The sequence below is a fragment of the Melospiza melodia genome, chromosome 29, assembly GCF_035770615.1.
Source record: "Melospiza melodia melodia isolate bMelMel2 chromosome 29, bMelMel2.pri, whole genome shotgun sequence".
Lineage (NCBI taxonomy): Eukaryota > Metazoa > Chordata > Aves > Passeriformes > Passerellidae > Melospiza > Melospiza melodia.
In genome coordinates this window covers 429,667-444,319 of record NC_086222.1, presented here as the reverse complement: position 1 = coordinate 444,319, position 14,653 = coordinate 429,667, and the positions used below count along the sequence as shown (strand labels likewise).

General features: G+C 55.3%; 1 protein-coding gene across 4 annotated transcripts in view; it reads left to right on the top strand.

Moving 5' to 3' along the window:
• Nucleotides 1-14,653, top strand: part of ZBTB16 (zinc finger and BTB domain containing 16) — a 55,306-nt gene that overhangs the window by 28,480 nt on the left and 12,173 nt on the right. For all 4 annotated transcript variants that reach the window (XM_063178271.1, XM_063178272.1, XM_063178270.1 and 1 more), the window contains exon 4: nucleotides 7,871-7,957. In XM_063178271.1, the coding sequence (XP_063034341.1) occupies nucleotides 7,871-7,957 (87 nt within the window). The remainder of the gene's footprint in view (nucleotides 1-7,870; nucleotides 7,958-14,653) is intronic.

Sequence of the window (14,653 nt, the reverse complement as noted above, 5' to 3'; positions counted from 1 at the left end):
AGTGCTGGAGTTCAGATGCTGTTCCCCCCCAGGCCCGGGGCTGAGGATGCTGCTCCCCCACCAGTGGCACGCACGGCTTGTGTTTGTTATGGTCGCGCTGGCTCACAGCCTGTCCCTGGCAGGCAGCCAGCTTTGTGGGTACAGTATGTACAGTGAACGCTGAGCCAAGCTTGTCATCACACAGGATTAATTTTTTTTTTTTTTTTTGTAAATCCGGCGAGGACTGGGGGGGTGGGGAGAGCTCTGCCTCGAGCTCGCAAACAGCCGCTGCAAATTCCAGCGCTGTTATTTATTAAAGCAGGAGACCTTTGCACCTCTTGCCTCGCCTCCCCCCGCCGCCAGCCCTGGACACGGGGAGGTTATGCTGGAGCAGTGCAGGGCTCGTGTTCAGCTCTGAAGGCAGCTTTGCCTCCACACCAGTGGACCCTGTGTTGAACTGGGAGTTTGCAGTGGGATGGCTTGTGTCCCCTGGCACCCTTCTCCAGCCCCAGTGCCAAAGGGCTTAAGGGGGTTAACATCTGCAGCTTCCCCATCCAGGTGTTGATGGGCCATGGTAAAGGTTCCTACTGAGGACCTGGCTGGGGAGCAGCCCTGGGGGCTGTGGTGCTCTGTGGCAGCCTGGGCTGAGCACACAGTGCTCTTGTGCCACAGCCTTGCAGGTGCAGGGTAAATACTTGGCCCCATGTTGACTCTCAGTATAAAGTGTAAATGTAAAGCCTTTAATACCATGCAGAGTCTTTCCCTACCTGCTGCCCGCACTGCTGGCAGACGAGCTCTCAGAGATCTCCAAGGCTGACAGGGAGAGTTGCCCTTCTCCCAGAAAAGCAAATTGTCAGCAAAGGTGAGGTGAGAGACCCAGCTTGTTGGTTCTGTGGTTCAGAGCACCACTGGTTTGACCAGGGAGGCTGATCCCAGCACTGCTGCTCCCTCAGTTTCATCCTCGCCAGAGCTGATGCTCAGTGATGCTCATTCTCAGCCTGGGGTGCTGGTTACTCAGCACCTGCTGTGAGCTGGGTTTGTTCCCCAGGACAGGGAGGAGAGGGGGTTTCTGTCTGTCCCCACCAGCAGAAATGGCTGCTGTGGAGATGGCTGTGCTGCCCTTCTCCACTCTGGGCTGGGAACAGTGGGAACAGCCGATAGTGTGCAGGGATGCTCATGGGCAGCATGGGGAACATACAGGCAGCAGCCCTGCAGACCCCTGCCCTGTTGCTTCACACCCTCCCTCCCCACCCAAATACACTCCTCCACCATCAGGAGAGGCAGAAGAAAGCCCCGAGGTCCTGTTGGGGGATGGACGAGCTGTCCAGGGAGCAGGGGCTACCGGGGGAGTGGGGTCCAACGTACTGGTAGGGATGGCACCTCAGACAGAAGGGGACGGCACATCCACATGCCACCCTTGCCTCTGTCTGCCAGTGGAAGGAGAGGGGGCTCATCCCGGGCCACCCACCCCCAGCGAGCATCGAGCATCGCCCCGTCCCCAGGCTGGAGGGCTGTGCGGGCTGAGCGGGCTGAGCGCGCTCCGGTACCCTTGCCCCGGCGGGTGGGCTGTGCGGGGCTGTGCGGGGCTGTGTGAGGAGCGGGGCAATGCGGGCTGTGCGGGGCTGTGCGGGCTGTGCGGAGCTCTGCGGGCTGAGCGCGCTCCGGTGCCCGCGCCCCGGCGGGTGGGCTGTGCGGGCTGTGCGGGGCTGTGCGGGGCTGTGCGGGGCTGTGTGAGGAGCGGGGCTGTGCGGGGCTGTGTGAGGAGCGGGGCTGTGCGGGGCTGTGCGGGGAGCGGGGCAATGCGGGCTGTGCGGGCTGTGCGGAGCTCTGCGGGCTGAGCGCGCTCCGGTGCCCGCGCCCCGGCCGGTCCCGCGGCGCTCCCCGGGGACGCCTCCGCCCCCCCGGCCCGGCTGGCCGGCGTCCCGCGCTCGGTCCCGGGTGATGTCAGCGGCCTGCCGGCAGGTCTGGATGTTCTGCCAGCGTTCCCGCGTTTATGATCATCCGCAGATGTGCATCCAAGAACACACTGTACCCACAGCAGAAATTAATGCAGGCTTGACTGCCGGCCAAGCCGCGCACACGGGGGAGAGGAAGAAAGAAAACAAAAACTGTTTAATGCTGTTTATAAATTATACACTGGCTGATGAAAAATACATTTCTCTTAGCCCCCACCCCTCCCCTCCCCATCCTCTCTGCCTCAAGAGCCTGAACTGAGACCAGAAAATTATGGTTTGCTTTTTAGCTCCTGTTTTGGCCGGGTTCCTGGACCTGGCCGCTGGGTTGAAGCCAGCTTCTTGCTTCTCCCCGCCCTCACCTGATGAAATACGTTTATTTTTCACCCACCGTCTCTCTCACCGCTCCCTTGGTTTGGCTGCCCCTTGTTATTGACATTATTGACGTTATTGATGTTATTGAAGGTGGGGTGCAGAGCGCGGTGCCGGGACCCCTCACGCCCACTCAACGCATCCCGTGTCCATCCATCCCTCACGATGTCCATGGCCATCACTGCCCACCTGCTTTCTGCTGGAGGGGGGGAAACTTCCCAAACTTCCCCCCAGGCGGTGGTGCTGGAGACCCCCCTCACCTGGGCCGGGAGGCAAAAGGGGCAGGAGCCCCCCCGTCCCTGCCCACCCCTCCCCGCACGCTCGCCAGCCATTTACGCCGCTTTTGTGTTGTTTTTAATACCGCTAATGTTTATCATTTGCCCAACAGGCTTGACAGATTTTGTTTCCTGTCGAGCGGCGGCGGTGGCGGAGCCCCCCCGGTTGCCAAGGAGCCGCCTCCCCGCACCGTCACGGGCTGATTTGGTATTCCGCGCGGCGCCCCGCCGCATTTCTGTATGCAAGACAAAGTGTTTTGATGGAGGACGATTGCAGGAGTGTCTGGAGGCTGTTTGGAGTTTTATGGGCTGTGCAGTACGCGCCGTGCTCGCTCGCCGTGCGGGGCTGCCAGGGATGGGGTCTGTAATTTTTTCCCTGTGGAGAGGATGCTGCTGGAAAGAGTGGAATGGCAGGGGCAGCAGGAAAGGGGGTTGTGTAAAAAACTGCCAGTTTGGGATCCCAAGTCAGTTATCATAATTAATAATTTTATTATTATTTTTAAAATGAAAATGCTCCCTGCTCCAGCAGTCCCTGCGAGGCGCAGGAGTTGGTGGCACTGCCTGGCCGAGGTTGGTGATGGTGTTGCTGCTGACCACCACCTCAGCCGGCCCCAAGCCCCTGCTCCATCCCTCCAGCTGCTTTCCCAGGGCTCCCCAGGGCAGCCATGCCACAGCATCCTTCTCAGACGAGTTTCTGGCACTCCAGCTCAAGGTCCCTCCCCACTCTGTGCTGCCCACACCTCACTTTTTCTGATATTAGTTATCACCTTTCCGTGGCACTTTGGGAAGCAGGAGCTGAGGCTGACTCTCCAGGCCTGCTCTGCAGCTCTGTCTTTTTTAAGCCCTTCTTGGATTTCTCTACAGTATTTTTTTAGCACAGAGATTTTCATGACTTGTCTCTTCCACTTGGGTGAAACAGGGGAGAAGGGAAATAACAATAATGATAATAATAATAATAATAATAATAATGGCAATAATAAAGATCCGAAAGCGGCTTGATGTGGGCAAAAGAAGAAAACAAGAGAATGGGATAGAGAACAGGCTAAATTTAAAATTGTAATTGGCTGACTTCCACAGGCTTGCGGGTGTTTTAATGACTCATAATAACTTCATTTAAAACCAGCTGAGCAGAAAATAGATTGGAGAGGAGCCTCAGGCCATTATGGATTTGTTTTTTTTTTTTGACAAGCTCTGTTTTCGGCAGCCAGGAAGGCACTCGCAGAGGGCTCGGCTGCTGCGCTCCCCGAGTTGGTGGTCTGCCCAGCAGAGATTGTATAGAAGCTGGGCTGGCTCTCCTCTTTTTTTCCCTTTTTTTTCACTGATTAAAAATAGATGCCTTGAGGTATTATTTTAGCATCACTGTGGTTTGGTGCTTTTTTCTTTGCACTTCTGATGTGGTAAACGGAACATAAATAAAATTGTTTTTGAAATTACTGAATTAATTAGGTAGTAAAGCAACGGCAGTGCATAAATTTTCTTGCCGATTTTTTTTTAATCCATATTTCCCCCCTCACATCTCCATCTTCTCACCAATTACAGCCTGTTAATAATATGAAATCCCAAATTTTTATTAATCGCTTCTGCTGAGGGAGGGGATGTCACATTCTACTGATGGGGCCATTGTGCCAAGCCAGCAGTGGGGAAGGCTGGATCCTCCCCCACCCCTCTCCTCACCAATTTCCCATCTTCCTCCTCCCTTAGCTATCTTCCTCCTCCTCCAGAGGTGCTAGCAGTCCCTCTTTTTCCTTTATTCCTTCTCTTTTCCTGAGCTAGAGCTCAGCATGCCTGTTCCATAGCCCCACGGAAGTTTCTCCTCCCCAGGAAAGTAAATGATGGGCATTGGGAGGGACTGTTGGGGTGATGGTGGATAACAAGATGAGCTCTGTCATCCAGCCCAGCGAGCTAGGCCTGGCTGGCTGGGAGGGAGCTGCAGCCCCTGCCCATGTCCTGGTCCATGGGGCACCCCACTCCCAAGAGTCACCGTGCAGCCCGGCAGCCTGCTCCCTCACATTTCTTGGAGGGGAAATTAAATAATAGAGGCTCAAAAAGAGCTCCAAGATCATGAAGTCCCACCTGAGTTCTGTCCCTCCTTGTGGCTTTGGGGCCCTGCAGACCTGGGCAGCTCCAGCCTTGCTTGGGGGGCACGTGGGGCGGCAGTGGCCGCGCAGGATGGAGCAGCAGCAGCAGCTCCTCGCCCTTTATTAGGCAGGGGCTGTAAATTTGCTTGTGCGGATATAAATGTACGGCAGGGGGCTGGTGCCAGCAGCAGGGCTCGCGCCGAAACACGGCCGATACTTGGCAGCACGCGGAGTCCTGTCCCAGCCCATCGATAAGATCATCTGCAGATATCTGTGCGTTGTAGGCGATACGAGGCGCTGGCTAAATATACCCTGCCCAAACCTGCGCCGATGGTTTCTGTTTAAAGCAGGGAGAAAGGGGGGGCAGAAGAGAGCCGTGCCATGAGCTCCGCTTTCCAACGTGTCCTGCTCCCTTTCATAACAAACAGCAAGCCGTGGTGGTTTTTTTTCTGAGCCCTGTTATAATAAGCTTAGATGTTGGATGACATTTTCCCAGTGACTCACATAGTAAAATTAACCTTGAACTATTTACATATTCAATCGCCGCCCTCCTCCTCCTCCCCCTCCCCGCCGGCGTGTGTACATTACAGGAATTCTGGCTCCGTATCAGTTTTTTGTTTTGCTGATGAGAAAAGAAAAAAAAAATTAAAAAAAGAGGAAAAAAAAAAACCAACCTCCCCCCGCCTGGAGTACACATCTACTTGAGGGAAAGAACACGCAGTCCTGGCCTTTGGAAATTGGCAGGCGGCGTGCTGTTCCCGCGCTGATAAGAGGTACTGTAAATAAAACTGTACGGCAGCGCCTGCTGTAAATGCCCCGCGTCTGTACTCATTGTTCTGACAGCTCCGGCTTTTTTTGGGTCCGCTGTTTTGGTACACACTGTGCTTCCTTATGTAAGCCAGTGCGCCCGGCTCCTCCCTGCGTTCGCCCTGTTTATTTTCGCCTCGCCAGGAATTTTTCCTCCCCCCGTCCGCCCGCCCCCCAGCCAGATGCTGGCTGCCTTTGCCTCCCCGGGCTGTGCCTCCCCCGGCCCCTGTGGCCACGGCTTGCGGAGGGCGCTGGCGCGTCCCTGCTCCCGCTAATCCCGCGTGGAAACGGGGGCAGGCAAAGCAAGCCCTGTGTTCAGCAGGACCGTGCTCGTCTCAGCCCGCGGGTGCAGCGAGCCCCTCGAAGCGCGGAGTGCCCGGAGTGCCCGGAGGGGCACGGCCGGGAGGGGCACAGCCCAGAGGGGCACAGCCCGGAGTGCCCGGAGGGGCACGGCCGGGAGGGGCACGGCCCGCAGGGCACAGCCCGGAGGGGCACAGCCCGGGAGGGGCACAGCCCAGAGGGGCACAGCCTGAAGGGGCACAGCCCAGAGGGGCACAGCCCGAAGGGGCACAGCCCAGAGGGGCACGGCCCGCAGGGCACAGCCCGGAGTGGCACAGACCGGGAGGGGCACAGCCCGGAGGGCACAGCCCGGAGGGGCACAGCCCGGAGGGCACAGCCCAGAGGGGCACAGCCCGGAGGGCACAGCCCGGGAGGGGCACAGCCCGGGAGGGGCACAGCCCGGAGGGCACAGCCCGGGAGGGGCACGGCCCGGAGGGCACAGCCCGGGAGGGGCACAGCCCAGAGGGGCACAGCCCGGAGGGCACAGCCCAGAGGGGCACAGCCCAGAGGGGCACAGCCCGGGAGGGGCACAGCCCAGAGGGGCACAGCTCGGAGGGGCACAGCCCAGAGGGGCACAGCTCGGAGTGGCACAGCCCGGAGGGGCGCGCACCAGCAGCCGCCCTGCCCGGGCAGAACCTGTTGCTGCCGCGGTTGTTGCATCCTCACGGATCGCGGGTCGCCACATCCTCGTGGATCGCGGCGCTGGGGCCGGCGGAGCTTCGAGTGGCGATGGAGAGCCGTGGAGAGCCATCGCCTTGGCAACTGCGGGCTGCGCGCTGCCCGCGCCGAGCGGCGGGCGGAGGGCGGCCCGGCTGCTGCCCTATCGATCCGGCCCCTCGCTTCTCCCCGTCCCGCACCGTCGGGGACACGCTCCGCACTCCCCCTCTCCCTGCGGTGCCTGGAGAGGGCACCCCCGCACCCCAGTGCCCCGCATCCCTGCTGGCGTGGTCCCCTGGCCGGTGGCAGGTGCGAGGGAGCCGCCCCGGAGCACCCCAAAGTTCGGGTGTGTTTGCCCCTTGGGAGCCGCCAGCGGCCCAGGTGCGCTCGGGTTGTTTTGAATGCAAACTTGACATCTCAGCGAGGGCGGCGGGGAACAACATATGCACAGTAAACAGGCAGACTGTCATATTGATTAACAGATGAGACCTCTATTATCGATCAGCTCTTGGCGAGAAAATTTATCACTTTTAATTTCACCGCTGCCAAATATTTCTGCCTGCGAGCCAGCCGTTACCGAGACAATTTAAAGGCAAAGGAATTCTCTTTTCCATGCATCTTGTGATACCTCTCTCCCTGTCGCCTTCTCTGCCCACCTTTCCCCAGACCCCACCCTGACTGTGGGATGGAGGGCTCGGTGGGGTAGGAAGGAGAGGGCAGAGGCAATGTGGACCCCTGAAAATGGGCAGCACAGCATTCTGCGAGGCAGTGCCCCCACCTTGAGTCCTGCTCTGGAACATTTAGCTCCTCACAACAGATGAATCAAACCTTGAAATGGGGCCGTGGCTTTGTCCCACAATGCTGTTGGATATGGTGTGTCATTAATCTGGTTTCGTCTAGAAGTTACTTATCTGCTGCTGGGCATCCTGGGTTTTTCCTTGCCCAAACCAGCAGCACATTGATTGTAATTTTCTAAGAATTGCCCCAAATCCCACATCTCTTTCCAATAGTCTGAGATGCCTCTGAGCTTCTTGCTCAGTTGTTGCATTCCAGCCACATCCCTCATCAGGTGCATCTTTGGGTACCAGCAACACCAGCCATGATGGGAAGGAACAGGAAACCAATTGCAATTGGATAAGTTGCAGTGCTAATGAAATGCATTGATATTGTAATGATTTTAAAAAATAATAATAATCTTTTCCTGGCAAGCAGCTCTGTATTTTGCTGTGATGTGCAAGGAACAGGAGCACAGGGCTGAATGAGGCACTGCTTTAGCTGGCTGCACAGGGGCCGTTGAACAGGAAACCCCTCCATGCACGGGAGTGTTAATGGCAGCAGCAGCGTGCAGGTGCACGCTCAGGTGTGCGTCCTTTGTCCCTGGAGTAACCCTGCTGTCCCTCTCTCTCCCCAGCGGGTGCCAAGGCCCTGGTCTGCGATCAGTGTGGCGCCCAGTTCTCGAAGGAAGACGCCCTGGAGACGCACCGGCAGACGCACACCGGTACGTGGCCTCCCCTTCCACCTTCACTTAGGTGCAGGCTTTAACATTTGGGCTGCCTTTGTCACCCTTTGCCCAACAGAGAGCTGGACCTTCTGCAGTTCCTGCCTCTGTGCTGCCCAGGCAGCCCCAGCTCCTCTTACACTAAAGCACAGCCTAAGGCACCAGTTGGTGCAGTGCTGTTACAGCACTGCTCAGCATTAACATGGGAAACAATGACAGAACACGTGAGGTTGTTTGTCCCCTTTGCAAGCAAAGCTTGTCCCTGTCCAAACACCTCCCAAAAGTTGGTTTCTGTCATGTTTCTGCTCTGGCACTTCCCAACCCTTCAGTGATGCCACCATCAGGAACACAAGGATCTCTTCAGCCTCTTGCAAAAGCTGCCGTGCTTGGGAAAGGTTTGCCTGGGGGAATTCACAGCTGGGCAGACCCAGGTGGAGCCCTTCACCCTCCAAATCCAGACTGGAGCAGGACAGAGCGCCTGCTCCTCCTGTGCTATATTGGGAGCAGTTTAGCTGAGCACAGGCTCATCTTTCAGTGCTGAAAGCCCTGATAGAAATGCCACTGGCAGTGAGTTTGTGCTCGGGGCTGGCACAGAGAACCCGCCCGACTTCACGCTGGGGGTGTGAGGACGGATGCAAAGTGCTGTGTCACCGGCTGTCACCCGGTCATGGAGCTGTGCTGGCCAAACTCCACTCCATAAATCTTAAAGTACTTGCCCTCCCTGTCCATGCCCTTACAGCTGGAGGCTGGGTTTGGCCATTCCAGGTCTGTTTTGAAGCCCTCCATGCGTAGGCTGAGGAGAAGGGCTGTGAAGGGGCAGCCAGCACAGTGAGGGACTGGCTGCACAGGGCTGAGCAACCCAAGCCCAGGCAGGGCGGTCAAAGTGGCCAAGTAAAAAGCAAATTGCAGCTAGCTCCCCCTTTCCTGCTGTTTCCCAGACCCATTGAGCATCATGGGCTGACAAGTGGGAGCCCAGCCATGGAGCTGAATGATGCCTGCACCCCAAACCATCCTGCAGATGCAGATCAGTTTGGCTAACAACCCTGACATTCCTGTAGGGATTGAACCTGCTTTGGCTGGTGAATCCTTGGGGCTGGATTGTGCCAAAGCTCAAAGAGCAATGGGCAACCAGAGCAGGGGGACACAGTGACCCAAGGGGAGCTTGTCATTATTGCCTCCAGCTGCTTTGAATGATGGTAACACAAAGCCAGGCTGTTGTACATGTGCTGCATCAAGCACTGCTCCTCTCCACAGCAGAAAACTAACACCCCACTTCCTGAGGCAAGGCAAAAAACAAGAATAAATTTAAAAAACAGTTCCTGCTTGTAAGCACGGTGCTGGCAGGGCTGTGTGCAGCCCCACAGACACGGGGCCGAGACGCCCTCTCCGGGTGTGCACTGTCCTTGGCCCCCATCCCGCTGCAATAGGAAAAGCAGCAACTGTTTTGGCTCATCTTCCAGAAGCACAGGCTTGGTGCTGGGGAAGAGAGCATGGAAAATTCCTTACCCTTCTCCTCAAATGTAGAGGAAAAAACAGAATGCCTTGGGATGGCAGCCTGAGTAGCCCCAGGCAGCACCGCTGGGAGTCGGGATGTGCACACAAGCGGCGCTGGTGCTAACGGGCTTTGGGCTCGTGCCGGCGTTTATAAATATCAGAGGTGACTCGTCTCGAGTTTCCTCCCGTGTGCCAAGGCAGTTAGCGCACGGCAGCCGGTGTCAGTCAGCAGGACAGCACAGATTTACTCCTGACCCAGTTTCACGTGGGCATGAGCGACACCCACTATAGAGCATGTTTGCTTCAGCAAGTAGTTGGATTCTTGATTTGTGGGGTTGGCGTGCCCCCGGCCACGCCACTAAGGATGGAGCAGGACTCTTCACTCTCCCCTGCCCACATCCCCTGGGTGCATTTCTACATCCCATACTCTCATCCTCATATCCCTCAGATCCTCTGTCCTGAGACACCGGTAGCAGAAAAGAATTAATAAAACCAACATGTAACTGAAAATTGAAAAGCTCTATATCTCCCCCCCTTTTCTTCCCCCCTGTTTTTTTCTTTTGCTGGGATGTTGGTAGCGTTTTGATTTAATAGTTGGCCAAACACAAGGGTCTATTTTATTCAGAGTTTACAGGCCTCAGGGCTGTTATTCCTCCAAATTTAATAGCATTGAAATTGCAGGGTTGGCGATAATTTGCCTATCACTTTCTGCTCTCCCATTGATGTTTATTGTCAGCGGGATGGAATCTCAATCCGATTCACTTAGATAACATGTCTGTTAAACATTTAGATAATTGTGCCATCATTAACTTGTCACATTATTTTAGAGATTCAAAACAGTCGTGCAGTATAAGCGGAGGTACAAAGGGAGAAAGATCTGGCTCGTGAGAGCAGGAACCCGGGAGCAGAGGTGGCAGGATGCCCCCGCGCTGTCTCCCATGGCAAGCGTTGCTCAACGACCGCACGGGGATTTTTAAAAATTTTAAAATTATTTTTGCGTTTTATGCCAGTGCTCTCGGTGTTTTTCCATAGAAGAGCATCCCAGCAACCCCATAACTGTCTTGGGTTTGCCAAGGAATGCGTGGGAGCCCGGAGGAGGTGGAGGGGGCATTGCGCCGGAGCTGCACTGTCACACGGGCACGCACCACCCCTGTTCTTGGCAAATGTACATCGAGTCAAATTTATTACATATTTGTCTTATCTCCCCACATTTGCTTTGCTTTCTCTGTCTCAAAATGGTTCCAGCCCAAAACCTTGCAGTGATGCTGCAGATGTATGGCACACTGCTACTTCCAGTGTGGAAATGACAGATTTTGAGCAAGTGGAACATAACATGTGAGTTTGGTGATGTGAGCTATAAATCACACTGAAAAACAAATTCTGTTTGCCTCACACTCAGTGTGGCACCATGATTAATGGTCAGGCCAGGGCTTCACTGGGATGCTGGCATGACTCTGCCAGTGGCTGGGACTTGTCCCAGTGGCGCCACTGGCCACCAACAGCCATCTGCAATGTCCCTGCTCCAGCAGCAGATTTGGGAGATACTGTTTGTGGCTTGTCTTGCTGCATCCTCTTCCACAGTTGGATCAAAGCAATGGCACAAGCAGCCAGCACAAGCAGCTGGCACGCCTCCTTACCAAAACCAGCCTGACATCTTCCTGGGCTGCCTGTGACTTTCTGTTACTGTTTCACAGGACTCAGGAGGGTTTTCTGAGAGCAACCCAATGAGACTTTGGGGGGAAATTCCTCTGGATCGTGCTTTTCTCCATAGCTAGAGATAACGCACTGTAGCATTAAGTATGCTTAGAGGTAATTATCCCTGTGCAGCCCCGGCGGGGGAGGATGTGCTGGCGATGCCATGTGCAGTGGACAGTCGATGCTTCGCACATTTTCTCTTGGTGCAAGAGTGGATTCTGGACGCTCAGGTGCCGGCCTCAGCTCACAGAGGGTCTGGGGGCAGTGGGTCCTAGGGCCGCAGCACAGAGCCCCTTTGTCTGACAGTAATGTCCTGTGACAGCACTTGAAATCTGAGTCCTGGCGCGCATTCCTGCAGCCGGGAATCTCCCTGCCTCCCAAACCACGGCTGCCTTTGCCACTTTGACAGCAAATGGCAGCAAGAGTTCCCTGTGCTCCTTGGTGCACACATGGGGAAATGTGAGGCCAGGCATCGTGCAAGCTGGTGGAGTCACCAAAAGCAGCGAGGAGGTGGGAGCGTGGCGGAGCCGTGCAGCCACGATGGCATCGGGGCCAATGGTCTGCCTTTAATTTTCCTGTGCAAATACTATTTAAAGCATGATGAGAAAAGCCCTCTCACTAAGCTATGGAGAAATCTTTCTTGTCCTTTAATTCTAGATGAAGGGGATTAGTGTGAACATATTTAACCTCTGACCCATGGACAAAAGCATTATCAAATTTAGTTGCCAAGTGGCTCCCCATTTAACCAAACCAGTGCGGTATCACTGCAAGATTTTTCCCTCCCTCCCTTGAAAGCTTTAACATCTATTGTTGCCCCGGAGCACCGGAGGGCCTTGGCTGCCTTCCTTTGCTGGCATACAGGGTGCTGGCCAGAGCCCCATACGGGAGCACAGCATGACATGGTACTCACTGCTAGAACCCACGAAGGCTTCACAAAGCCAGCCTCCCAAAAAGAAAAGCCTTCTGTAAATGGGGCTGGTTTCTGCATGCCCAACTCAGTGCTAGCCATGTGCTGGCCTGTGGTGGCACAGAGGATGCTTGGCCATCTCTCCAGAGCACAGAGAGGGGTCTCTGTCCCCCTTTGCTCTGGAGCACAAGGGATCAGCTATGGCAAGCTTGAGGATGCTCGGCATTTCCATGCTGGGCTTTATAAAAGAGGGATGAAGCATGGTCTGAGAGGCGGCCGGGGTCTCCTGGTCCAGCAGAGGAATGCCGAGAGGGGCCTCCCGTCAGGAGCCGGTGTCCGTTTACAGTGCATCTCTCATAAACCCGGCGGCGGGGGCGAGGGCAGGGGGACCGGCCCTCCTGGTATGTGATTGATTATCTGGTATTTATGCCATTGAGGACTTTTCAGCGGCTCGGGGTCAGGGGGTCATCTCATGTGTCTTGCTGCAAATCCGCTTCCTTTTGTACAGTGCGGGCTGGGTGAGCAGACACACAAAAACAGCTTTTTCTTTTCCTTGGGAAAAAGGGGAGGGGGGCGGGCTGGTGTCAATGAATTTTTTTTTTCAGCCTTTCCTGAATAGTGTCCTTTTTAATTCCAAAGAACTTTTAATTAAAAGTAGCAGGAAAGTTCATCTCGACAAGGTTTAACTTACCTTAGCAGTTACTTTTGTCCCCCAGGATTCGCGTCTCCCCGCTGTACAAAAACCCCCAGCAACTGGGGGCCAGGCCGCGCTCGGTGCCGCTCCACATCTCCCCGGCTTTGCCGATGGGGCCTTTTCATCTTTTCTCTTTTTTTAATGATGGGGGTGCAGGAATAATAAGCAGATGCTGCGAGTCCCGGCTTTGTGCCTCACGGCAGCCGGTCGCTCCAGTGGCCAGGCTCTGCCAGGCAGCCGCCTCAGCACCAAAAAGGTCATTTTGCTGTTGGGGTGTGAGGCAGGGCTTCATGGCAGCTCCATGGGGCTGGAGGGTGCCAGAATGGTGCCACCTTGAGCAGGAGAGATGCACGAGTGGAACGGACTGGCAATGGGCAGGTGGTGCCCTCTGCCAGGTGGGATGATAGCAGTGGTGATGGTGATAGTGGTCTCCATGGAAAGACCCCTTGGTCTCCTCACCAAAACTCTTTTTTTGGGAGATGGAGCAGTTTTAGTTAAACAACAGTTAAGAAGTAGTGGGGGAGAGCTCAGGGTTTTCAGCAGAAAGTCAGATTGTTTTGTCAGCTGATTTCAGTCCAATTTCCAACTGGGAAGAGGAAATCTGGGAAGCTGGTGCCATGATGATGAGTATGTGTGACAGCTTCCATCTGATGCAGTGGCCAGAAATGCCACCATGATTTGCCCCAGAGAAACTGGTTCTCAGGAAGGGCAGAGGTGTCCCAATGCACAGCTTCCTTGGGAATAGCAAGGTTGAATCTGGCATTCTCCAGAATGGTGTGAGCTTAGGGGAAAGCAGCACAAAAGGGAGGTGTTGCACATAGATGTTCAGATGCCAGGTTACTGCATTTGGCCAGGTGATGTGCTTTGCCAGGAAAGGGGGCAGTTTTCTGTCGGTGCCTTTAGGGCTGGAACAACTGAGTGATGGTTTTTGCCAAGGATGATCATGAGTCTACCTGAATGGGTTTAATATGTATTGATATATTTTGATAGATATTCAGTACAATAAAAAGGCTGTGGGGTTACCCCTTTGCTGGGAGGATGTGCCTCCAGCTTCAGCCAGAGGCTTTAGGGACTGCAAATGGCTTCAAACAACTGTTTGGCCTGAAAAAATGGAAATTGGGCAGGAGAGCACAGCGCACCATAGGTGTGAAGTGTCCACAGTGCAATCCCAGGCTAGAAGCATTAAAAGCTCAGGAACTTCCCACCTCCCCCAGCCAGGAGGTGGAAATGCAATAAAAAGGATTGGCCCTTAAAAGCTCCCTCTGCCAGGCTTGCATAGCACTCAGGTTCTTCGGGAAGAAGAGGAAACACTGCTAAGGCTCTGTCAGTGTGGGCTGGGGTGATGCTGAACACATCCCTTCCTTCCAAGCCTGGGGACCCCATTCAGGGAGTAGACCAGGGAGCAGAGGCAGCAGTTTCCAGTGCTGGAAGAAGGGGTTAGGCATGCAGCACTCCCGGGTGGCTTGTTCTGGGGACAGGGGTGTGTCTGGACCAGTGCTGTCCCCCAAGAGCATCCCGCTCAGGCCTGGGGCTGCCCGTATCCCTTGGGTTGCACCTCCATGGTGCGCTCAGCACCCTGCCCTGGAGATGGGGACACGCTGCTGTCCCCCAGGGCAGCGGATCCCACACCCTCCCAGAAGCACCTTTCCCGCTGACGGCCCCGTTTGGGCCCGCAGGCAGCGCCCGCGCGGGTCCAGCTGCCGCCATGATTGACGCAAAGCCAGTCTATAAATAAAGTCTTTCTCTCCTCTCATAAAGACTTTGCGGTTTAGTTTGCTTTCAAGGTCAAGATCAGACCTTTCTAAATAAACACATATCAAAGGATCATTAGCGGAGCAGCACTGTTAAATTGAGATATTAACTTCTGTCAGCCGCGCGTTTCCTTTTTGTTCTGTAACTCGCGACT